Source organism: Schistocerca serialis, chromosome 2 (genome assembly GCF_023864345.2).
Source record: "Schistocerca serialis cubense isolate TAMUIC-IGC-003099 chromosome 2, iqSchSeri2.2, whole genome shotgun sequence".
In the NCBI taxonomy this organism is placed as follows: Eukaryota; Metazoa; Arthropoda; class Insecta; order Orthoptera; family Acrididae; genus Schistocerca; species Schistocerca serialis.
Window position 1 is genome coordinate 246,684,333 of NC_064639.1, and position 27,842 is coordinate 246,712,174.

The window sequence follows — 27,842 nt, forward strand, 5'->3', positions numbered from 1 at the left end:
AGTCACTTTTGTTGCTTCAGTTACATTACTAATAATAGTTTCTTGTGTGCTATCATGTTTTGCATTAAACATAACATCTAAAACATCTTCTATTGTAGTATTTATAATATCCAGTTTGTCTGTTAAGGTTTTAATAGATACGCCTGAGCTCTGTAAGGTCGAAGATAACATTTCAAAATTTGTGCTCAGTATTGAATTTAGTGTTTAAAGTGGCAAATAATGTTTTGTCATTGTCATTATTTTCTTTCAGGTCATCATTTAAATCTGCTGTTATGTGGACACTAGTTTCTTCTAATTTTGGATTAATACTTTCATTAACATTTTGTACTATCAGCTAGTTGTTGCTTTAGCAACTTAAGTATTTCACTTGCTTCTGTTTCTGAAGCCATGCTTCATTGTCACAATAGGCATTAAGTCGTTACTAAGTATACATTATATACGTTATATACATCGTAATTATTTTATGTTTTTATCATAAATTACTTTGTGTATAGATTTTTTGCTTTTATGTAGATGAAGAAAAACACACACACACACACACACACACACACACACTCAAAAGATGATATTAATGGATACTTCTGCCCAAGACCCGATACAGCACCACACAGTTATTACAATCACAGAGATTGGTTTACATTAGGTAAGCATGCATGACACAGCAGGAAGCCGACATGGTTGCCAGAGTCATAACACAACTCTCTGCAGTGTGATATCATAGCGTAGTGGTTAGCATGTAGACCTGACATGGGGAAGGTCATAGGTTCAAATCTCTTCACATGCAGTCAAATTTTTAAATTTTCTAAATCTGATCAAAATACTGATCATTTTTATTCACTTAATTGGATTATATTATTATTGTTATTATGCCATAAAAATGAAAATTGTAGTTCTTGCCTTTGTCCCCATCTTTTAAAGTTCATGTAGACCTTTTAAAATTTTTGTTGCAGAAAAACTACATCCTGTTGATGAGGAAGATTTGAATGCTTTGGAAGAAGAGATAAAAATCTTGGAAATGGAGCTGGACAAGAATAATTGCTCAAACTTAGAAGAAGTAGTGCAGGTACTCTTGGACACTATTTTATAAGATATTTTCCTTATAAAATTGTGCAATTTCATGCAAGTAAAATATACATATTTAACACATGCTCACAGTATTTATTTACAGCATGATAGTTGCAACTAGTGAATTTTTTGTCTATTTAGCATGATATGGCATATTGTATCAGCTCTTTCGTGTTTCTCCTTGCCTCTAATACACAGGAAAATTGTTTGCTGTGAAAGCACTGGAACTTGCCATGTTTCCACCTCTTTCCCCCACAGTGAACAGCACGTCCATTCATCACACTAACTTTTTTAACAGTTTAAGATTACTTTCTTTGCTCATGATTACTATTGTTTTAAAATAGTATGATGTATCATGGTTTTTTTCCCTTTTATCTATCTTAAATAATCATTTGTCCCACATGAGAGATAGTGGATAGAAATTTCTGACTATATACTCAGATTCACTGGAGAGGTCTAGGAAAAGGGCTAGATTTTGGAAAAGGCACCCAGAACTGTAGGTCAGGAGAGACTTAGTGTAAGTCTCCCCTGACCTACGGTTCTGGGTGACTTTCCCAAAACCTAGCCCTTTTCCTAGACCTCTCTACTCGTTTTCCTTCACCCTTCTTCCTTCCCCTTCAACAGAAGGAGCTGCTGGCTCCAAAAGCTTGCCAATCGCAACAGTCTTTTATGTGTGTGTTCTGTCACCAATTTGTGAGTAGATTTTTTATCTGTACAATTAAGGACTACCAAATGATTAGAGGCAACTATTGAGCATCTGAAACTGGTGATTAAATTCGAGATGTACTGCCAATTCTATTTAGATGTGAAATGAGTATGTCTTTCTAATGTTTAGCCACCTGAAAATGTAGCATCCAAAATTGACGAAATTTGCATCAAATATTTTTATATGAGTGGTGGTACAAATTTAAAATTTTTTCCACACTGCATGCCTGAAGATGAAGCCTTAGTGCTTTGAAACTGACTGTTAAAGAAAATTTGTGGTTGGGGAGCAACTGAAAACAGTGTTTTCCCAGAAATTGTTTTTTCTTGTTACTACTTTTGGCTCAATTTAATATCCAATAAATTACTGTTTCTGCAGGGAAACAGCAGCATTTTTCCACCAGTGAACAGAATGGTTCTCTGATTTAAAGTGTTTCTTGACATTATTTTACTTTTCCAAGCCAGTTTATAATTACAAAATCAATAGAATATTGATGTCATCCTCTGTTGGAATTCATGTATGTCCAACCTATACTTGACAGCACTGCAGACAGAACCAACAAGGCACTTAATGTAGAAGTAGAATTGAAAATTACCCTATTTGTATGTTGGGAAAAGACTTCTCGTGTGGTCTAAATATGTTGACAGGTTTGGTTTTCTGGTTACTGTAGGGCAGAGTGTGGACACCATAAACTGGCAGTCATGGCTATTAAACAAACTATAATTAAGACTGCCAGGCAGGAGAGTAGGGATGTGGAGAAAAAAGACCCACCTCCCTCTCTCCGGGCAGCCATGTCTTGTCTCTCTGGGAGAGCAGAACTGATCTTTGGCAACAGGGATCACCAATCCCTTCTGGTGTTCATGGTCATAATTGGAACTCCATGATGGGTCAGTATTAATCTCTTCACCCATTCCAAAACAAAGAAGAACAATGAGCTACACACAACACGCAGCATTCTGTAACAGCACTCAGTTGCATAGTACCCAAGTTGTAAATGAGCTATGTTTCAGGCCTGACCTCTGTTGGTATTTGACAGAACTACAGTTGAAACACCAACCTTTGAACTTTAGCTGGCAGACAGACGTACGAGTTTCTTTGTTCCAAAATGCTGTGTCCCACAAATGAGCCCTACATTACATTGTACGTTGTTTCTTATAGAAACTGTTAGACTGCCTGCATTTGACATGACTCCAGAGCATTGAGCACACACGTACGTCATTGCATTTTTATTTTGCAAACACATTATTTACATTATCCTTCCAAATTGCAGTTCACCAGATGTCCCAAAATCAGTAACCAAAAATTGCTAACTTTTAAGTATTTCCATGCAGAAAATGAAGATATTACAAACTATATCTTACAAAATAGTTCATCTGGAGACAGTTTGTTATGAAATAGCATTCATTTGGTAATGCAGAATTAGCATTAATTGCAAATGCAAAATTTTCTGGTCCCTGTTCATGTCATATACATTAATCAGATTGAAGAGATTTGATGATGTAGCAGCAGTCTGGTACCAGCAATTTCCTCAGGGTCCTCCTGAGTAGCACTTTTTGTAACATCACTTTTATGGTTGCTGGCAAGTTGTTGAAAATGTGTTCCTGAGTAATGGACATCTTTGAAGGAAAGAAAATGCCTTTAAATCATTAAGTAGATTATTCTTATGTGTATAACCGACTCCCACAGGAGGTTGCAAACTTCCTTCCCTACAGTACACCTGCCCATGTATTTTAAAACAGAATGGACCACTGCCAGAAAGATGAGCCAAGTTAAATTGAACTGATGCAAATACCAGAGCATTATTAAATTGTCTAATAGCTGCTAGGTAGTTCTTATTGTAGTCAGTGTTCTGCTCTATGAGGTTTTGAAGTCCTTCACAAACTAAAATGGGTGCTAAGTTAACCTTTCCCTTGTGGTAACACATAGTAATGAAATTGTCACTGAACTCCATTGCAAACAACCTTGTAGAGCAATGTACGCACGTTTGATCCACATTGCCAACACAGTGTGTTTACACTTCATTGTCTTTAGGGGAAAGAGGGACAGAACAATATGTTTTTGGCACGGATATTTTGATGGAGAAGTAGGGAAGTTGGCAGCAAAAAGTCGTCTTGCACTATTGTTGCCACTGAGAATTGAATTGAATTGGTCTTGTCTGCAATTGCACTTAGCTTGCTATCTTGCTGAATTGTCTTCATTCATCACTTTGTCTCATATTTCTATTTTCTGTAGTGTGTGACACGTTCCGTTGTTTTGGAACAGACTCTAGTTGGAGGTCTCCCTCTCAGTCTGCATGTTGTCTCATTTCGTTATGGAAGCCTGAAATACAAAAGAAAAAAAGTTAGCAAACATTTGACATGCTCCCTTTTTAAAGAAATAAAATTGGCCAGGAATGAGGAGGACTCGTGTCCTGAGGATTCCATATAAACTTAATTATATGTCTTCTTTTCTGTCGTCTTATTTTCTCTTTCTGTTTTCCCGTCCTTTTTTCCCCCTAAGGTAAGTCTTTCCGCTCCCGGGATTGGAATGACTCCTTACCCTCTCCCTTAAAACCCACTTCCTTTCTTCCTTTCGTCTTTCCCTCTCCTTCCCTCTTTCCTGACGAAGCAACCGTTTGTTGTGAAAGCTAGAATTTTGTGTGTATGTTTGTGTTTGTTTGTGTGTCTATCGATCTGCCAGCGCTTTCGTTCGGTGAGTCACATCATCTTTGTTTTATATATATATATATATATATATATATATATATATATATATATATATATATATATATATATATATATATATATATATAATGGAAGGAAACATTCCACGTGGGAAAAATTATATATAAAAACAAAGATGAGGTGACTTACCGAACAAAAGCGCTGGCAGGTCGATAGACACACAAACATACACACAAAATTCAAGCTTTCGCAACAAACTGTTGCCTCATCAGGAAAGAGGGAAGGAGAGGGGAAGACGAAAGGAAGTGGGTTTTAAGGGAGAGGGTAAGGAGTCATTCCAATCCCGGGAGCGGAAAGACTTACCTTAGAGGGAAAAAAGGGACAGGTATACACACGCACACACGCACATATCCATCCACACATACAGACACAAGCAGACATATGTTTGTGTTTGTTTGTGTGTCTATCGACCTGCCAGCGCTTTTGTTCGGTAAGTCACCTCATCTTTACACACACACACACACACACACACACACAGAGTTCATCTATTCAGGAAATAGAGAATCTCAACCATTTTCATCTATTATAGACATTGATACTGGTAAGATATATATCCCAGGCATTCAAAATTTTTGAGACTATTTTAATGTTGATAATATAATTGCCTCATAAAGTCATGCAGGAGGCAGGTGACCATTATTATAATAATCAGCAGTTCTCCCATTCAGGATGACTGGGGTACAATGGTAAAAGTCAAACATCAGGCAAGAAATGACTTTTCTTAAATGACTACTGATTGTTTTAATCTCAAGTTTGACATTGGATAACATACGACATAAGACATCTTCTTTGTGTGATATAATTACAAATTAACAATTTTCAGATTTTTTTCCTGTACTTGTACTGTGAAATCTTGCTTCTTGCCAAATTTCATGATTCTAGGTCAACTATAAGCACCTTACAGGTTTAGACAAATGAGCTGACACGTTTCAAACTATGTGACACAAATGACCATACCTTTTGCTTACAATGTTTATTATACTGCCAAGGGACCATAGACCATCATGTGTGGCATAAATTTCAATGTGATATGTCTATCATTTCCAGAGAAGACAGGCAGACGGACAACAAAGTGATCCTATAAGAGTTCTATTTGTGCCAACTGAGGTATGGAGCCCTAAAATTTATAAGAAATAAATATTCCACGTGCAAAAATTTATTTTACCTTTGCTGGCGATGCAGATTAATGGTATTGACATAGAAAGGGTGTAATGTGACGGCCGCGCGGGATTAGCTGAGCGGTCTAAGGCGCTGCTGTCCTGGACTGTGCGGCTGGTCCCGGCAGAGGTTCGAATCCTCCCTCGGGCATGGGTGTGTGTGGGTGTGTGTGTGTGTGTGTGTGTGTGTGTGTGTGTGTAATGTAACGTTGCAAATGTTGTAAGGTAATGACGAATTAAAAGTTAAATGTATACATTTTAGAAGTAAACAGTATTTACTATGATGGTGAATCATGATTTAATACAGTTTATTCGTGCAGTACATTACGCTTGCTTAAAGAAAGTAGAAAACTCCAACCACTGTTGTGCATATAGTAAAACTAGATTGTCATTGGATGTCATCCTCTACACTGTTCTTATAAATTTCAACTATTTGTGTATTTTTCATCATTAGTGGCCAATGAAAGTGATGTCTCAATCATTAATTTTGATTAAGTAGTACAGGAGATATGGCATACTGACAAAAATTAATGTTGGAAAATAATAATATTATGATATCTGTTGTAATTTTTCTTTTCTTTACACGACTGATACATAGAATATTGTATGTACCCTGGCCACACACGTGTGCGCGCGCACATGCATGCACATGCTCGCGCGCGCGCGCGCGCGCGCACACACACACACACACACACACACACACACACACACACACACAAACACACACACATTTTTTTTTCACTGCCCTTTTTATTATTTTTGTAGTTGTTACGAGGACTCTTTGGTGGTGGTGGTGGTGGTGGTGGTTATTGTTATTATTGACTTTAAATTGTGTTCAACAGTCTGGCACATGTAAAGACAATTGCATAGCATTTTCTCTTATATAAGGACCCATATCACCATCTTGTAGATGGAAGGACTAAAGCTGTGGTTCGAATAGGTTATGAACTATGCAATATATATATCGAATGACTGCGTAGGATAGTTGCATCAGTAAAGAACTTTTGTCATCTCTTTATGAAAGGTAAAAGTTCCTGACAAGTCAGGGCTGTTTTCCTATACCAGAACTCAAAATGCAATTTTAAACTGAGCGTTTCAGCCTAACTCAATGCTTCAGTTTGCCAGTATCATCTGTCACTAAACTTCGTGTGTAACTAGTAAGCACTTAATTGCTGTACTAATAATAAAAATAATAGTAGTAAGATACAATGAAAAGTATCTCCAGACTTGTCATTAAATGTACACCACTGCAACATTCTCAGAATGATGGAGAGCTAAAAGTAAGTGAGGTGAACTACCCTTTTTATATAAGACCACTTTTTTAAACTCAGATTAGAAATATATTGTAATCCTTTGGAGGTTTTATATGAAATGAACCATCTTATTTTGCACAGAATGTCTGTGTTCAATATTGATCTATTTACACAAAGTTCTGAGTTAAAGAATACTTCATTCTACTTTTTAGCAGTTATGTCATGCTGAATTGTAGCATTCTGATTTAGTGAACTTTCTTTATAAGTAAATTTGAATGTGTTTCTTTGTAAGTAGTAACATATTTTGTTGCATTGTTAACTTCATAGACACTTTGTGGTGAATGTTTCAACCTTTTGAAAATTCTTTTACATCACAAAATTTTATTCTAGATGTTACAAACCAAGAAGAATGGGTTATGTAACGATGAGGAAATGGTACAGTTGGAAGTAAACAAACTGCAAAATGTAAAAAAAGAAAGGGAAAGGCAAATTGAAGAGAGAGAAAATAAATTACATTTGCTCGGTAAGTAGAATACATTATTTTTATAGGTCGCTGTAGTGAGACTAATAAGAGGGCATATTAGCTGTGTTAATCATACAACAAAAAGATAACTTCATACTGTCAACTGCCACTTTAGTATAATGTTACCAACATAACATAGCATTACATTACGTTGGTTTCATATAGGTTATGTTCATTTGTGTATTCAACATCCCTTGAGGAACACAAAAACTGTATGTTGTCTTGTCCTCACAACAGTTGGCTACCTCTGAGTGACTTGCCACTCCTTTCCAACTTGCCCCAATGCATTCCTCTGTCCTTTCTGAGGAAGGAACCATTAGTTCCAAAAGTTAGAATTAATATTTTCACTTTGAAATGTGTACCGACAGTACTGGAATTTCGCCCTCATTGACGTTCATTCCATTCATTGCTTAATTTTTTACTTTTTCTCTAATACACTGTAGTGAGTTGCAATAATGTAATTTTAGCAATAGAATCAACCAAAACCAGAAATTGTTTTTAAGTATGCACAACTTCCTAGCTTTTGGAATTATTAGTACCGTCCGCTGGTACGAGAGAGGTAGAGGCTGGGGAAGTTAAAAAGAATGGACAAGTCACACAGACACCACGATGTGCACGAGTCACGTGCTGAGGACAGAAGGGAGACAAAGACCAAGATGTGCTGGCAGTACTAAAAAGTTCACCTCCTGTAGGTAAGAGTAGCCCAGCTGTTGTGTCCCATAATTTGTAGTCTGCAAATGAATGGCCCATTTGCCACTTCAGCTTGTATTCTTATAGAACATAAGTATTGTTAAAACAATTTAGCGGAGACATAGGGCAGCAGAAATACATAACAAAAAGACTGCTGCTGTTATTCCATTGTGGACTTACCATTGTTTGATAAATATTGTTTCAGTGGATTCTGAGTTGGACATAGTGACAGCTTGTTTACATATAAATAGTATAATGTTATAAGTATGAACTTAGTATATGGTGGCTATTTGTATTTTGTCTAAGAATCCACCTCTATTTTCACACAGCCGTGCTCTCATTATGTCAGTTTTTCAGAAAATTGCAGTGTAATTTCTTTTTCCACTCAGGTTTATGCTGAAGTAGCTACAAATACCAATTTGTTTTATGGATAAATGGGGGGGGGGGGGCACAGCTGCCCTTGCTCAGTGGTCTGGCCTTGTTCCTGCCCTTCCCATCATCCTTTTAATTCTTATGATTCTTTTACATCTGTTCTTGGTTTACTGTTTCATCATCATTGTTCTCTGTTTTGAAACTGTATCAACTTGTCCGTGTTGCTTCGACAGCCTCTATTCCCAGAAGACAACTAGCAATGGTCAGCAGCAGAGAGTGCATCTCCCATTGCATGGGAGCCTCCAGCAGCTTTCTGGGTGGGGCACCCATTTACCCCTCTCTCATTTCTATTAGCTTCTATCTCTTGATTTTCTTGATTCTCGGATACAGTCAGGTTCATCAGGATTTTTCTTTTGTGTCCTTTCTCTCTGGGAACTTGACATACAAAGGATTGAGAGACCAATGAGCTCATAGTTTAGTCCCTCATCCACTAATTAGTACAACCCAGTACTTGATTTCAGAGTCTTCATCACACTATGATTTAATCCAATTGATATCCTCCCATATCGCCGTGTCTTTTAGAACTATACCACTTTCTCTTGTGTTTCTTGAACAGTGTATTTGCTATTACTACTTGAAATTTATTACAAAACTCCAGGAGTCTTTATTTGCTCTCGTTTCTACTACCAAGCCCATATTCTCTTGTTTATCCCTTTTTGGTTCCTTTCCTACCTATAGCGTTCTGTTCCCCTACTCTGCTCTGCCTTCTTATTCATAATGAATCCTTATCTTCTTTCCATTTCACTTCACTGACTTACAGTTTATCAAAACTGAATCCTTGTTATCCTTGTCAGCTTTTTTATCTTCTCTACCAAATTCAGACTTCCATTTATAATGACATCTGTACTGATTATAATTAGACAGTCCTGTTTAAGCTGTGACCATCCCAGAACCTTCTGTTGGGTACATTTGACCATTCCTATGATTTCCTCCCATCATCCCTGTTGTGATGCTTCCATAACATTGAATTTCCATATGTTGTTGAGTTGGACAAGAACCTGGTAAGTCTGGTGGCCAGTCAGAGATGTCCAAATCTTTTTTCGGATGTTTGTGGCGTGAAATGTCTGCACAGTATCCAGGTTGACTGTATGCACAGGGTTCTCTTTACGAAGCACTGTATTGCTAAATAAAAAAAGATTTGTAATTTGGCTGCATTTATGTGGTAATAGCCCATCAGTAGAAGTGTTGCTTTAGTTAACAGGTATGTTTGGTTCTTCAAGGCAGTCTGGAGCATAATAGTATAATTAGTATATCATGTTATTAGTTAGGTCCAATCTCAAAAATTTTGAGGCACAGAGTACCAATTTCATGAGAAGATATTCTCTACATTGATACCGTTGTTTTCCAAAGTGCTAATGGATGTAGACTAATTCCTCCCATCTTAAGTTCTAAGACATTGAATTTACATCTTGAATGTGATCCGCATGTACCATTTGAATAAGTCTGCAAATATAATTTAAAAAAAAAACATGAGCCACACAGATCATCATCAAATATGAAACTAGCTCAAAGCCAGTGGTGAAAACTATTATCCTAAAAGTAGAAAAATGCTTTAGTATCTGTTATCCACTCAGTAGCTAATATTTATAATGACCACTTTAGCAAAATAGCAAATGATCTTATTCTTAACAGCTTTCAAAATCGTACTATGCACCACACTGAAAACTGCAAACCCGCCTCCCAGAGGGTTTGTGTTTCTGAAATAGGTCAGACGATGAGTTCATGTTGCTAATGAGCTCATTAACAAAACTTAAATGTGGTTTTGATGATGATCCAGACTATATTATAAACTAAACAGGTCATTATACTGTGGAACTTATAAAGCATATTATTAATTACTAGTTTTCCACATGTACGTTTCCAAGTCTTCTAAAGGCTGTGAAGGTCACTCTCTTGCATGAAAAGGTGGTCAGAAATGGTGTACATCAGCTCAGTGGCTCCTCAAATATCCTTGAGAAGCTCTTCTGTTATAGGCTACTAGAACTTATAAACAAAAACTCATTGCTGTCAACTCATCAGCATGTTTTCAGGCAATCATATCTTAATAATGAACAACAAAAAGTTGTTCTTAAACAAATAACCACTGGAAGCATTTTAGTAATTGTAAGCTTGTAAAGAAAACTGTACTCAAATTTGATGTGTTACAAGAGTCAACATTAGCTCCAATCCTGTTTCTCTTGTATTGGGCTGGTGCAAATGTTGACAGCATTTTTTCAAAGTTTAATGAACATAACAGATTACACATAACAGAGACTTTAGTCATCAATAATACATTCCCCTTCACTATTTACAACAATCTGCCAACCTTGGGGTAAATTTTCAATTCTGTGACTGTAGAAATCACGTGGTTTTGAGGCAAAGATCTCATTGAAACATGTTAGGAGTTCATTTTCAACTGGGAAGGAAGTTCCTTGAAGGTTGTTTGATAGAGAACCGTAAAGGTGAAAATTTGAGGGTGCAAGATGAGGTGAATGAGATATGTGTGGAATGACTTCCAACCCAATTCCTGTATAGTGTTTTTTGTCTGGCAGAATGTGGACAGGCTTCATCGTGATGTAGCATCACTTCATGTTTTCTTCCTGGTCATTGTTCTTGGATTGTGTCTGCAAGGTGTCTCAGTTGTTGACAATAAATGTCAGCAGTGATGGATACACCTCTGGGAACTAGTTCATAGTATACCACGCCATCACTGTCCCACCAGATGCATAACATTATCTTTTGTGAGTGCATGCAGATCTTTGTACGGGGAGTTTTTGTTTTGTTTGAGATCAACCTTCTTTTCTTTTCCTTGTGTTTGACGCTGTTTCTCATCATAAGCAACAATACATGATAGGAATGGTCAGTGTTGTACACAAGCCAATTGAAGATGAGCAAGCAGAGATGTAGATATAGCCACCCACTGATTTTTGTGATTTTGCCATAGAGAATCCTGCACCCATAAAACAAAGTTTTGAATCTTTCCCCATTGCATACAAATGTTGCTCAGTGGTGGAATGATGGCAGTTGATCACATTTGCCAGTTCTCGAGTATGCAGTGCTGGATCATTGTGGATGAATGCATTTAAACAATGTTCATCAAACCACAAAGGTCGTCCGGAATGTGGAGTCATTACTGTCAAAATTATCCTCTTTAAAATGAGAAAACTATTTTCTTGCCATGCTCTGTCCAGTGGCGTTATCCCCATACATGACGCAAAATGTTTCTGGCTGCCTCTGCTGCTGTGACCCCACTATTGAACTCAAACAGAAGATTATGTCGGAAACCTTGCAATTTCTCCAGTTGGCATTCCATTTTCTAATGTCCACAGTTCCACTTACTATCTCCATGTGACAATATGTAAACTCAAATAGCAACGTGAACTACAAAGAAAAAATGACTAAATAAACCCATAGCAAGCAGAACACCAACATGCAAAACAAAAATGCTACGGACTTATGCACCAAGCTGTCATATAGATGATACAAATGTCACAGTTCATGCCAAACAGAAAACTTTGTTTGCAGATGGCACCAGTATTTAGATTACATAGTTTGACCAGAAAGACCTTCAGTTATCAACAGATGCACAATTGATGGAACTAACACACAGGTCTGAAAGTAATAAATCTATAATAAAAGATGAAAAACTGTAGCCGTGAAGTTTCATTTCATCTAGCAAAAACAACAAAATTAACACATTAAAAATAAATAACAAAATTTAAAATTTGTTGATGTGAAATTCCAAAGAATATGTCTGCAGAGCAATCTAAAGTGGAATGTAAGCATTAAAGTTCTTACATCTATATTTTATATGCTAAGGATACTGAATGCCAGATGTAACACAGAAATGATAGTACAAGAATATCATGCACATTTCCAGCTGTCAGTCAAATATAGAATAATATGCTGTGGAAATGCATTCTACAGCTGAACCATATTCATAAATCAGTTCTCAGTCATATGCAACACACAAAGACAAGACTTCCGTTGTCCTAGTTTCCCTACAATAAAGAGACTGAACCTTCCATACCTGTATATACTCGAAACAATAGTCCTTTCAAGAAAATATTTCAGAACCTCCAATGCATCAGCAAAACAGCTCTGTGCAAAATCGTATAACAAGAAACTGAATTAATATTTGTGTCTCTCATGCCAGAACACCTACCTATCGGAAGAAGGTCTTTCATACTGGAACACAATTATAGAATCACCTTCTTAGCGACATCCTGTTTGTAAAGAAAGCAAACCTTATTAAGAAAGGTCATTTCTGATGGACTATAGTTTTTACAATGTAAAAGAATTCATCATCGACTGAAGCGTGATTTTATAATACAAATTCAATCATATTATCTGACCTTGACTTTATTGTAAACAGTAAAAATATGTATTTAGTTTAATATGCTAACTGCTCTTTTAAGTGTCTGAAATTTGAAAAGCAGACATACAGTACATAATGTGTATGGAAAATTGCGTTCTCACTGTCATACATATGTGCTGTCTAACACAGTAGTTTATGTGGTGATTGTGTATAATAAATTACATTAATCTTATATGTGACAAATTCCATTAACATAGTTGCATACACTATGTGAACAAAAGTATCTGGATACCACCAAAAACATATGTTTTTCATATTAGGTGCATTGTGCTGCCACCTACTGCCAGATACTTCATATCAGCAACCTCAGTAGTCATTAGACATCGTGAGAAAGCAGAATGGGGTGCTCCACGAAACTCATGGACTTCGAATGTGGTCAGTCGATTGGGTGTCACTTATGTCATACGTCTTAAAAGAGATTTCCACACTCCTAAACATCCCTAGGTCCACTGTTTTGGATGTGATAGTGAAGTGGAAATACGAAGGGACACATACAGCACAAAAGCGTACAGGCTGACCTTGTCTGTTGACTGACAGAGACCGCCGAGAGTTGAAGAGGGTCGTAATGTGTAATACGCAGACATCTATCCATCACAGAGGAAAGTCATCTGCCAGTGTGTGTGTGTGTGTGTGTGTGTGTGTGTGTGTGTGTAGTGCCAACAGTAAAATTCGGAGGAAGTGGTGTTATGGTGTAGCCTGTTTTCGTGAAGAGGGCTCGCACCCCTTGTTGTTTTGCATGGCACTATCACAGCACAGGCCTCTGTTGATGTTTTAAGCAACTACTTGCTTTCCACTGTTGAAGAGCAATTCAGGGATGATGATTGCATCTTTCAACACGATCGAGCAGCTGTTCATAATGCACGGCCTGTGGCGGAGTGGTTACACAACAGCAACACCCCTGTAATGGACTGGCCTGCACAGAGTCCTGACCTGAATCCTATACAACACCTTTGGATGTTTTGGAATGCTGACTTCGTGCCAGGTATCACCAACCGACATCGATACCTCTCATCAGTGCAGCACTCCATGAAGAATGGGCTGCCATTCCCCAAGAAACCTTCCAGCACCTGATTGAACGTATGCATGCGAGAGTGGAAGCTGTCATCAAGGCTAAGTGTGGACCAACACCATATTGAATTCCAGTATTACCAATGGAGGGCACCAAGAACTTGAAAGTCATTTTCAGTCAAGTGTCTGGATACTTTTGATAACATAGTGTATATTTATAGTCACTTTCTGTTCATCCACAGCAATCATTTGAGATAAATTTTTGTAATATTATTACATATATGTATCTTTATATTTTCTATTGATTTGTCCTATATATATGCATAAGGTGTAACAGAACCAAAACAAAATAAATAAACTGAGATAGCCTTGTGAACTATTTTCGCTTTTGATGTGTATGATTCTTTGCTTGCAAATATTATCAGAAAATGACCATAATATCATGTACGAGTAGAAAATATAGATGTCGAATATAGGAAAATTAAAGAAAGCTTTGGAGTAAAAACTTCAAATGAAAAGCCAGTAATAAATGAAAGAAACTTGATGACTGTGTTAGGGAAAGGGAAGAGAGAGTGGATGAAAATGAGATTGGGGATGCAATAGTGCAAGTAGGAAACAAACCATCCCATAGCCATTCCATTTTATTTACTGGACAACTAATACACGTGAAATACACTCGCTCAAAGAAAAATATAATGATACCAATAACCAGGATGGCAGCAGCTGACAGATGTGGGTGTTACCAATCCATCGGTTTAATCGGATATGATTTTTAAAATAATACCAAACATTCCCTACAGAAGAAAAGTACAACTGGTGGAATCTGTCTTTGAGGAAGATCAGTTTGTTTTCCAGGGAAATGGGGAACAGCCAAGGCAGCACTGGCCGTCTTTTGGAAGACACCGAAGAAAGATGAACACACCTTATAGCATTTGTAGAGTAGAAAAAGCTTATGACAATATTGACTGAAATACAGTCTTTCAAATTCTGTAGTTAGTAAGGATTAAATAAAGTTGTTAAAAGTTTGTGTGTAGTTGGTATAGGAACCAGACTGCATTTTCCTATATTCGACATCTATATTTTCTACTCATACATGATATTATGCTCATTTTCTCATAATATTTGCCAGTAAAGAATCATACACATCAAAAGTGAAAATACTGGTTGATTTGAAAGGGTGCGAAACAGAGTTGTAGCTTATCCCCCACAGTATTCAATATGTAAATGGAATAAGCAGTAAAGGAAAGAAAAGAGAACTTCGGAAAGAGAATTAAAATTCAAGGAGCTGAAATAACAGCTTTAAGATGTGCTGAAAATATTCTAATACAGTGAGAGACTGGACAGGACTTGGAAGAACAGTTGAACAGAATGGATAGCATATTGCAAAGGGCTTGCAAGGTGAATATCAATGAAACTAACACGGGGTAATGGAGTGTGATCGAATTAAATCGGGTGATGCTGAAGGTGTTAGGTTCAAAAAAATGAGACACTAAAGTAGTAGATGCTATGCACCAGCAAAATAACTGAGAGTGGCCTATGTAAAGAGGAAATAAATTCAAGCTGTCATAAGCAAGAAAAACATGTCTGAAAGAGAAGAATTTGTTTAACATGGGTATAAATTTAAAGTATTAGGGAGTCTCTTATGAAGGTGTTTACATGGGCGGTAGTCTAAAGTGGAAGTGGATGAAAAGCGGTATAGTCATGGAGAACGTAAGCTTCGAATTGTGGTGCTGCAAAAGAGTGGTGACTATTTCCATGGTAGATCAAGCAATTAAGAGGTACTGAATCAGATTGAAGAGAAAAAGAGCATAATGGCACAACTAGACCAAAAGAAGGGTTGGGTTGATGGGACACACCCCGAGGCATTGATGAATAGTTAATTTGTCGATGGGAAATCGAGGAGGGAACATCAGCACTGGACTAAATCGAGCAAGCTTAAGTGATTGTAGGCTGCAGTAACTATGAAGATACTTGTACAGAATAGTCTAGTTTGGGGAGCTGCTTCAAACTTGTCATTGAACTCAGGTCTACAACAACATACCTGTCACCTCGAGGATGAAGTTTTAGCATTTTCGATTTATTCCTAAAATATGATGGTGTTGTAACTATAGTGTCCACCTGATAGATCATGACATACTGTATTTTGGTCCAATTCCATGAGCATAGTGAATGCTTCCTCCAAATGATCGCCATGATCTTCCATTCATCCAACAGCATGTCGTCATCAAAACTCTTAACTGTTGTTGTGCAACAGGTTTTATCCTTTTTGGCTTGCGACAAGTTTTGTTTAAAATTGAGTAATGCATGAGCAGTATCCTCAGTAGTCGTATGAGCAGACAGTTTAAATTTTCTAATTGGGTGGGTTCATATATACCTGGAAAAGTGTGTAAACCTGGCAAAAATGGAAATGTCGTGTGGCTAGGGCCTCCCGTCGGGTAGACCTTTCGCCTGGTGCAGGTCTTTTGATTTGACGCCACTTCGGCGACCTGCGCGTCGATGGGGATGAAATGATGATGATTAGGACAACACAACACCCAGTCCCTGAGCGGAGAAAATTTCCGACCCAGCCGGGAATCGAACCCGGGCCCTTAGGATTGACAGTCTGTCACGCTGACCACTCAGCTACCGGGGCGGACAATAACTCTAGAAGTGGTGAGATGGGGTTTGAAAATTGGTCAGGTAATGCTTGTGCAGGCTAACTGCATCTATTCTTGCCTCAAGTACCTGAGAAACTGTTCCTATTGCTGTGTCTAGTTAGTGAAGTGAGCATTTCAAAAAGTGATTTACATTTCATGAATTCACTTTGGAGAACATAAATAGTCATGATGTGTTCCATTGACACATTATTTTTCATTTTACCAGTTTAAGAATCTGAAATATCTTCTAGAGCTCCAGCGAATAATTTTTGTGATATGGGAAGTCATTGTGTACTTCTTCTTTCAATTCCAATTTTATTGAAACTGAATCAAAATCTGACAAAAATATATATAAATCCCAGACAAAGAGATAATTCATACTACTCTGTTATAAAGGTATGCTTCCCTTCAAAGAAATACAGTTTGTAAATATTTGTGGTTGGTGACAGCTGTAGTAAATTTCTTTTGCACTTTCTAGAGAAAACTGATTGAGCCAGTTTCTTATGGCTTCAAAGTGCTCACTTCAATGACAACAGTAACAGATCCATATAAATTCTTCAGTATGCATTTCTTCTTTCTTTTCCCTAGTGTTTATCCATCTAGTGCAGGGTCTGTGTTTCATGATATGGCAGACTTTTCTTCTTCGTGATCCCACAGTCTTAAAGATAACTTAAGGGAGGGAAGTTACATGCACCATCTGTCTGTCAGTAATGAAAACTTCGTTCTGTGTCTTATCGTGTTTTAACTGTTTGTGTATCGAATAGCCCAGAATGTTCCTAAACGACAGTGAGGAAACCATCTAAAACCCACACTCAGGCTGGCAGGTGTACCTAGCCTTAGTTGTTGCATAGTTTTGATCTGGTTCTGACTCATTTCTGTCTCACAAGCTGACATGCTGTTTGTTATGCTATATGAACGGTCGTAAGTTCTTCAATATGCCAGTGTAGGTTTAAATCAATACATTGTTTCCCAAAAGTTATTAGTATAGATTTTATTGAAACTGAATCAAAATCTGACAAAAATATATATAAATCCCAGACAAAGAGATAATTCATACTACTCTGTTATAAAGGTATGCTTCCCTTCAAAGAAATACAGTTTGTAAATATTTGTGGTTGGTGACAGCTGTAGTAAATTTCTTTTGCACTTTCTAGAGAAAACTGATTGAGCCAGTTTCTTATGGCTTGTCTCCATTCTTGGGAAGTAGAGTAGTTATGACATTGTTCGAATTTTTAGGATTTGTCTTCCTCTACAGACATTCTGTAATTAATTGTATATGTTCATTTTATAATACTTTGCTCCTGTTTCGGTCATTTCTTTTGAAATGCCATCATCTCCTAGTGTCTTTCCTTTCATCATACTTTGAATGGTCTTATACACCGGCGCGTAATGTGCATTTTTGTTATTATCTGAATTTCTCATTCATTTCTTGAACTGAGCAAACATTTCCATTATTATTATCATCATCATTTGTTTGACCCTTAAAAGAGAATGTAGAATCACTAGTTAGCTTTAGTCTTCCTGTTCTTCTTATCTTCCCAAAACTTCATCCGGTCTGTCATTGTTCTACTGTCTATGCATTTTTAGCTTCAAATTCCTTTCTACTGGTTGTTTGGACATGGTTGTCATGTCCAATCACCAGGCCAGGCTGCTCCAATGCTACCCCATCGGGCATGGATGCCTGCGACTGCCCTTCAGCTCACCCACAGCCAGGCACAGGTGGTGTACATAACTCTCCAGGCATCCCAATTTCATGGATTCTGTGCACGCATCACTTGCTTGTCCACCTAAGCTCGAGCAGTGGAGCCTTGCATCAGCCATTTGTCCACCCCTGCTCACTCTGTGCCTGCACCCACCCAGCTGCTCTCAGTCAGGCCCTGTGAGCTAGAACGGAAGTTACATACTCCTGTACCACTTTCAATTGTCTTGGTGTTCATACCTCCATCTTTCAATTTTTATTTATTTATTTTTCTATGTGGCTGTTTCCACGGTTCTTGATTCTTTCATTGCAGTCACATTCAACTCCACAGAACAATCACCATAAAACAAACCAGTTATTTTAAATGTGTTCTGTGGCATCTAAATTGTTTTCAAACTCACTTATCTATGTTTACAGGTTACAGTAATAACTATTAATTCATTAATTTATTCATTCAGTATGTTGTCAAAGTCCTGTCATGAAGGAGTACCTTCAGGTACTGAATCATGCCATTTTATTAACAGGTAGAACAAGCCACTGCAGACTGCTTCTGTAAATTATGCTAACAGATTGTGACTAGTGCTAACTTACTCACACTGATAGTGAGGGGTAGAAGTCTATTCAAATAAGAAAAATGGTACCCAGACCTCAGGTCCCTTATCCATAAACACATCTGCAAGTATTTCATCAACATCCATGGATATTAAAGTTCTGTGAAGAGCTAATGTGTTAGAGAATATCTGCTGAAGTCTGCAACCAACTACGAGGTTTTACTGTGAATTTACAGCTGGCTACATGTCAGTGTCAGTCCCATCAGATTCAAACTGATTTCTTTCTACAGGGGAGTGTGGCACAAAAAATTTTTGTTCCTTATTTTTGTTTAAGGTCACCTGTTGAGAAGAAATTTCATACAAGGTTTATAACACACTGAAGTACCAAAGAAACTGGTATAGGCGTGTGTATTCAAATACAGATAAATGTAAACAGGTAGAATATGGCGCTGCAGTTGGCAATGCCTATATAAGACAATAAGTGTATGGTGTAGTTGTTAGATCGGTTACTGCTGCTACAATGGCAGGTTATCAAGATTTAAGTGAGTTTGAATGTGGTGTTATAGTCGGCACACAAGCGAGGGGACACAGCACCTCTGAGGTAGCAATCAAGTGGAGATTTTCCCATATGACCATTTCATGAGTGTACTCCGAATATCAGGAATCTGGTAAAACATCAAATCTCCAACATTGCTGTGGCCAGAAAAAGCACCTGCAAGAACAGACCAATGATGACTGAAGAGAATCATTCAAGGTGACAGAAGTGCAACCCTTCCACAAGTTGCTGCAGCTATCAATGCTGGCCGATCAAAAAGTGTCAACGTGCTACCAACTCAACAAAACATCATCAATACGGGCTTACAGAGCCGAAGGTCTACTGGAGTACCCTTGTTGACTGCACAATACAAAACTTTATGCCTCGCCTGGACCCGTCAACACTGACATTGGACTGTTGATGGCTGGAAACATGTTGCCTGGTCTGGAGGCAACCTCATGAATCCATGGATCCAGCAGGGGACTGTTCAAGCTGGTGGAGAGACTGTAATGGTGTGGGGTGTGTGCAGTTGCAGTGATATGGGATGTGCTGGCTTAAGCTGGTGCCAACACACCATGCGGCAAAGAGATCACGAGAAGATAGATAGAGGCAAACAACAGATTCACAGAAAACGTGCCACCAACGCCCTCTCAGCTGCCAGTATTTAAGATAGCTGCTGCATAACAGAGGGCGAGTTAGTCTGTCGCTATAAGAAAGTTCCAGTGTCATCAGTCACAGTCCAGTGGGAATCACAGTAGCAGTTAGCTCCACCGATAACTCGGAGACAGACATCAAATAGCAACCATAATCGTGAACATAGGGGACTTTGTACTTCACCAGCAGTGAGATTAATGTGGACTATACAGAAGAGCTTGTACCAATATGACCATCTTGAGTTAAGTAAACTTTCCATTCTTATGAATAGAGAACCTAGTTAATCTATGTGTGCAGTTTGTGTTATAGAAAAGAGGACATTGGCCACCAAACAAATCCTCTCCTTGCTTCCCATGGTACAGCTCTACAGATACACTGAGGTGACACTAAATGGGAGCCCTGATAAGTCTAGATACAACTCTGACAGGCGACAAATACATAAGCATCATGTCTGATCACCTGCATCCATTCATTTCCATTGTGCATTCCGACGGACTTGGGCGATTCCATCAGGACAGTGCAACACCTCACACATCCAGAATTACTAGAGAGTGGCTCCAGTAATACTCTTCTGAGTTGAAACACTTCCGCTGGCCACCAAACTCCCCAGACGTGAACATTATTGAGCATATCTGGGATGCCTCGCAACATGCTGTTCAGAAGAGACCTCCATTCCCTCATGCTCTTACGGATTTTTATGGACAGCCCTGTAGGATTCATGGTGTCAGTTCCCTCCAGCACTACTTCAGACATTAGTCGAGTCCATGCTACATTGTGTTGCGGCACTTCTGTGTGCTCATGGGGCCCTACGTGATATTAGGCAGGTGTACCAGTTTCTTTAGCTCTTCAGTGTATTTTACAAAGGGACACAGTATAGTCAGATATCCACAGATATGATCTTAGATATTCCCATCCACACAAGTTATTACCTGCAACAAACTATTACTGTTGAAATATCTGCAGGTATCCCCATCCAAGCAGACCTCCAGTTGTGAGAAATACTTCTAGATTACTTAATGTGTATATTAGCATAAAAACAGCTTCAATGAGAAATCCACTGTTCCCAAACTCGGATGCTGTTATTATCTACTACTCCATATTAAGAATTTATATCACTTTACTCATTTCAGAGACCATTTTCAGCTGTCTACATACCAGAAATTTTAAAAGCTTGTTTATTGTGAACATTAATGTTACCTAAATTTATAGGTACAGGAGGAAACTTATTATTGGCAGTGGCTAAAGAACTAATAGTTTATTTTATTTTGGAATATCTGATAATTTTCAATTTTCTGTCTCTAGTGGCTAAAGAGTTAATTACTTTTTTTTGGAATATCTGGGAATTTTCCATCTTCTGCCTCAGTGCCAACTGGCAACTTGTTATAAATTTTTTACACCAGAATATAAAACTTCTTTCTTATCTTTAAAAGTGAGCTCCTTTCTGTTGTCTTTAAATGGTTTACCACCAGTTGCTTTTTAGCCAACCTAAGCAAGACTAACTTTGTGTAGTTTCACCCAGTAGAATTTATAGTGACCTTCAGTAACAAGCAGGTACAGACAGTAAATAATACAAAGTTTTGGGCCTTCAGTTAGATCACAAAAACAGCAAACTATATTGAAGACATCAGTATGAAGAGATGCTTTTGCTTTAAGAATACATTCTCATATTAAGCACACAAGATCACAAAGGCAGCATATTGTCATTATGTACACACTTATTATGTGTAATGTACCTTTCATTTTTTTGGTGAGGGGCAATCATTATCCTTAAAAATTTGCTGCCCATGAATGAGCGATTACTATCATTTGTAGAGTAAGTCCAAGAACCTCTTGCAGCAAATTGCGTTGGCTGTTTCAAAACCTTCTTTCACATGGTTTGTTTTAAAGACTCTGCTCTCTGAAAACAATTTAATGAGTCTACACACATGACCCAAGACATAAGAATGATGTCCACCATGAGTTAAAATATATGTAATTCATGCAAAAAGGAGTGACATATGTTAGCCCCAAAATCATTAGTTAACATCCCATAGAGCTTAAATGCCTTAAAAGCATAAGCACCATTTTCAACTATGGAACTTCTACTCTGTGAAGTTTGAAAATGTGAGCTTACATATTACTCTAATAATTTATGGTTCATTTTCTCCCAGTTTATCTCTTTTTCCAGATGTGAATGTAATTATACTGCCTATAAGGTTACTACATGTATAGTTTACATGCATATTAAAGTTATGATACAAAAATTTTTTTTTACTGCAAATTTGCAGATAGGGCCATACCATTCGAAGTGGGCTAATTTTGAAAAAAGTTCTCTTTTACCATCACGGATTTTGCTGAAATTTTGTGTGTTCATTGGGAACATTTGTGAAGGTTAACTGGCAAAGGTTTACTTTCGCTAGTATAATACTCCCTGAGATATAGTCATTTGTGGACCCCATAACACAGCTATCAACATTGCAACCCTGAGTTTTCGGCTACTTTTGAGACATATCATTGGCAATATTTTCATGAAAGAAACAAAACTAAGCCATCTTGCACAACATTTTCCACTTTTGTAAGTGAAATAATGAAGATTTCCTGAGCAATTTTTGTATGGATGTTTTGAAGTAGTCAGCTGAAAAAATTAGATACAGTAGAGTCCCATTAATCCGAACTAATTGGTCCTGGACCTTGTTTGGATTACCGATTTGTTCGCATTAGCCGGAGTTACAGTGACGAGTTTCTAGAATAAAGTATACCAAGCAGATGAGTAGGTACACCATGGTAACAAATGGGAACAAGTGTGGAAGCAATGGTTCACTTTCACTCCCTGCCCTTGTTGTTGTGCATTGTTGAGACCTTTGTAGTGTCTGAGGTCAGTGCACTGCCAGTTGGCTGGCAAAGTACTTAGTTATGTTAGTTATCGATCACTGACGTGCATAACAGTTGTATTGTATTTGATCAGGTGTAGTGGTGTGCGTATTTTCGTCATGAGTAAACGGAAACATAAAACGTTAACTCTCAAAGAAAAACTGAATGCTTTAAAGTGCATAGACAATGGTGAGAATGTATCTAAACTGGCAATGGAACTGGGTGTTGGTAAAGCAACCATTTATAATTGGAGGAAGAACCGACTGAAGCTTGAACAGTCGTGTGCAACGTCTTCGGGAAAAACACTCAAAATTCAGCAGATTTTGAAACAGTCCCAGTACGATAAAGTGGTTGAAGCTCTTTTCCTTTGGTTTATGCAGAAAAGAGAAAGGGGAACTCCTTTGAGTGGAACACTGGTTCAGAAGAAGGCTGTTTACCTGAACAAGTTAATGAATGGTGATGAGTCTTTTAGTGTGAGTATGGGTTGGTTGGACAGATTCAAAAAACGTCATGGAATCAGTCAGCTAACAGTTAGTGGAGAGAAGCTTTCTTCTGACTGTGATGCAACGAAGGAATACTTGGGTGAGTGAAAAAATGATGAGAGAGGGAAAGTATTCTCCCCAACAAATATATAACGCTGACAAGACTGCCCTTAATTTTAGGGCATTGCCAACAAAGAGCCTGGTATCAAAAGCAGAACACCAAGCTCCTGATTTTAAAATGTACAAAGATCGTGTGGCTTGATTAGCATGCAGCAACGCTGCTGTTAACCACAAGCTACCTTTATGCTCATCGGCAAATCTGCTAGGCCCAGAGCTTTTAAAAACTGCAACACAAAATCCCTGCCCATATATTCTCACAACTAGAAAAAACATGGATGGATGGTAAGCTGTTCAAAGAATGGTTTCACGGCCAGTTTGTTCCCTCTGTTCAACAGTTTTCTAAGGAAAATCATTTGTCTCCCCATGCAGTCATTTTGATTGATAATGTGCCATCTCACCCCAGCACTGACGAATTATTATTATGTGATGGAGAAATTTTGGTGAAGTTTTTGCCACCGAATGTTACATCACTTCTGCAGCCGATGGACCAGGGCATACTGCAAACATTGAAACTGATTTACAGAAAACAATTTTTAAGAATGCTGATCCAAAATGATAGCATTCCTTTAGTGGACAAAATAAAAGAGACCACTGTAAAGGATGTTGTTTATTGAGCCGCTGAGGCATGGCGGAATATTTCAGAAAATACTCTGAGAAAATTGTGGAGAAATCTGTGTACATCTCTTGAATTTATGGACAACTTAGTTGAAAATGAAGAGGAAAATCTGCTACAAATGATACTGATGGTCCCCAGATGTGCAGAAGCTGGTGAAGGAGACGTAGATGAGTGGATGGCAGTGGATGGGGCATGTGTGAACCTTACTGGTGCTGATTTAGTTGCTGCGGTGACTCAAGACCAGGGAGAAGTGGATTGCTGTGATGGAAGTGACAATGAGCCTGAAAGCGACAAAGGAGGGCAGGTGCCACACAGTGACGCAGCAGAAGCCCTTGACCTCGCACTACTTTATTTGGAACAACAGCCCACTGCTTCAACTGCTGATCTGATGTTTGTGAGACGATGGCGCAACTGTGGATCATATATAAGTAACAGACTTTCTTCCTTACGCCAAAAAACAGACTGAGTTTTTGTCATCTAAATAGCAGGGATAAAATGTCCACTGTATTTTAGTAAGTTTGACAGCTTTTCTTTCATTGTTATGCATTGTTTAAACTTAATGTTTTCTTTCCAATTTTTCTAATACATATTTACTGTACTGTGTAAATTAAAATAGGTGTAAGTACAGCAGTTTACTACACACTTTTCCATACCTAGACAAACATTTTTCGTGTTCGGATTAACCGAACATTTGGAGTAGCGGGACTCTGCTGTACTTGAAAATTTGTGAAGTTCACCATTTAATATCTCTCACAGCAACTGTTGGATAAACCTGAAACTTTGCACATATTTACTTACCAATACAACATCTTAGAATATAAAATTTCTTTCTACTTCTGTTTCCCAGTGGTACACAAATTCAGGGTAAAGTTGGCAATTTTTCTAAATTTATCCTACTTTTACAAAAAAGTTTCCTGCAAAGTATGGAAACTATTTTCACTACAAAGACCATGTTCTAGCACAGCTACAAAAACTAGATCTGATTTTGCAATGCGAGCATTATAAAGCCCTAAAAAATAACATGGTGGAGGCACATTTGAAATAGCCCATATTCTGATGGTACTCAAATCTGGCATCTTTCATTATGTTCTACAATTTTTTATGACTCTCTGAAGTCCTGATGACTGGGAAGCAAAATTGAGCCAGAAAAACTGCAAATAAGTAGTCTTTTCTGTTTTTTTGACATCTCTAAAGTGTTCAGTTCTACAAAATTATTTTTAAACAAAATGAAAGAGAATGAAGAATCCGATAGAAAGAGTAGTTTTCTCTTTATTGTGGCTCTAATAATTTTGTATTTGAAAACTGTAATTTTTTGGGTTCTGTCTTATCAAAAATTCTTCCCAAACAATCAGCACTGTGTTGAACCATGCTGTACTTGATGAAAATGTTCATAATCAGTGTTGTACAATATTAAATTTTCTCTAGAATGTAAACCTTGTGTTTCTTATGTGAAATTAGTCTGTTAAATAGCTATGAGTTTAAAGGTAAGTTTGTATTACTGCACTTTTATACAGATATACTAACTGTAACTATTTAACTTATTTCACTTGGAAACTGTCACAAGGTGCACATTGTGTAGACAATATTATGTCAATAATTACTTTATCAGCTGGCTATACTTCTGTTTCTTTCATTCTTGTGGAGCCTTGTTAAAACTATCTGTAGTTTATTATTGTATCCGCAGCGTAGTGAGTGTTATTTTGGCTGAGCATACGTCTTACGTTTTTCGCAAGACTGTGCAAGGTTATAATCTGATCTATATTTATAATACTAGTTTTAATTATTATTTGCTTAGCTACATACTTATATTTTTGTTGAATGTTTTGTTCTGGTGTTATACAATGTGCATAATTTCATTAAATTGCAATTTGAGCCAATGGTGATTTGCAAATTAGTGCTTTTGTGATTGAATAGAAACACAGAAGGGAGCAGAAGAAGAAGAAGAAGAAGAAGAAGATGAAGATGCTTGTTCATTATATAAAGCCAAGACAAATATCTGTCCAGCTAGCAAGACTGCATTAAATTAATATCTGTAGGAAGTTTTGTCAGGCTGATGAGAATTTCACACAAAATGAACAGTAAGCACCAGAGATAAGCGCCAGTATGTGAAGCAGAAATATCAGAGGGTACAGAGTTTGATTGAAAATCAAATTACAAATGCTTTGGGTACAAATCGCCACATGGAACAAACCAGTAAAATTAAACAATGCGGTAACTGTGCTGACCGTGCACACTTGCTGACTGATGTGAAAGGCAAGGTGCAGGAATCCAATGAGAGAAACGGCGACACGTTTTGAAGTGTGAGGAAGGATGGTAAAGTGAGCTGAAAACTTAAGGCAGAGAAGGGCATTCTAGCACTTCGTGAAAATTGACAATTACCATTACCAGCAGAAATCACTAGTAGAGTGCAAAATTCTTTTGAAAATTATGAGTTTAGCAGAGTATGTTCTGAAAAAAAGGATTTTATACCAGTTAGACGTTCAGGCACAAAGACATGTCTGCAGAAAAGACTGTTGCTTTGCCTTTATGGGAAGTGTCTGTTTGCTGCAGAAATTTAAATGGATCAGAAACCAGGTTCTCAGAATTTTGTGAACTTAGACCAAAATGGCGTGTAACAGTTGAATTGGCTAGAATACATGCAGGAATGTTTGTTTAGTTAATCAAAATATCGAGCTTATTTTTAGGGAAGCAGCTTTAAGTAAAAATTCTAAGGATTTTCACAGCAATCCAGTCTGCAGTCTGGAATCTAAAAAATGCATGATACATTGCCATGAAAAGTGTCGTGGAGCAGAAGCTGTGGCATCTGCAGTTGCCAGCTATTTCATAGAGCGTGATAGACAAGAAATTATTGTGTATAAGCAATCCATATGATCAGGACACAAAGCAAATGACATTAGATGAATTTATTGAAGAAGTAGCAACAAAACTTTGGAGTCCATCATGCCATCATTGCATTACCAAACACCAAAGTTTGCGTCGTGAAGCTCTTAAATTTGGTCTAAAGAAGACAGGCTTATTATCCTAATGTATTTTTCCAAAAATTATTCATTTATCATTCAGAATGCAGTGCAAAGTTTCCACTGGGAACAGTGAAGCAACAGTCCATCTAATTGTTGTTTGTTTCCTCCAAAAATCAGAAAGTGTAATCTGAGAGTTTTTGCGTTGTCAGTGACTGTCTGCAACGTGATGCATGTTTTTCAAGGAGCTTATCAACTATAGAAAAACACAGTTTGTTCTGATATCCCACATCTGTTATTTCAGTGATGGCTCCAGTGCCCAGTACAAGACTCCCAAAAATTTTCTGAGTTTGTGCTGTTGTAAAATACTTTGGAATGACAGCAAGAAGGAATTCTTTTGCTACCAGTCACAGAAACTCACTTTGTGATGGATCAGATATACAACAAAATGATTAGCTGTGAGAGCAAACTTTCGAACTGCCAGTTAATAGGTAATTTTTTATGCTTAAAGATGTGTTTCACCACTGCACTGAGAGCATTAAATTTGCTGCTGTCAGCAAAGAAGAAATTGAACGAAATAAAAGGTTACTTCATGTAACTTCTTAATTTAAACGTGGGCCTACTCCAGCAGGAACTAGAGAAAGTAATCATTTTTTGGCAATTGATGAAACAAGAATTCAGGTCATTAGAGTTTCAAATGGTGCAACGTCTTTTCCAGCCAAAATTACTGACCGTAGTGAAGGACAGATATTAACATTAGACCTCCAGCAAGGACAATATGCTGCATACATTTATGAAAAAGTGATGGACTGGAAAATCTTAGACTTCTGC

General features: G+C 37.6%; 1 protein-coding gene across 1 annotated transcript in view; it reads left to right on the top strand.

Moving 5' to 3' along the window:
• LOC126456992 (kinetochore protein NDC80 homolog) overlaps positions 1-27,842 on the top strand; it is a 165,046-nt gene that overhangs the window by 85,081 nt on the left and 52,123 nt on the right. The window contains exons 8-9 of the mRNA XM_050092955.1: positions 951-1,063; positions 7,292-7,424. Of these exons, the coding sequence (XP_049948912.1) occupies positions 951-1,063; positions 7,292-7,424 (246 nt within the window). The remainder of the gene's footprint in view (positions 1-950; positions 1,064-7,291; positions 7,425-27,842) is intronic.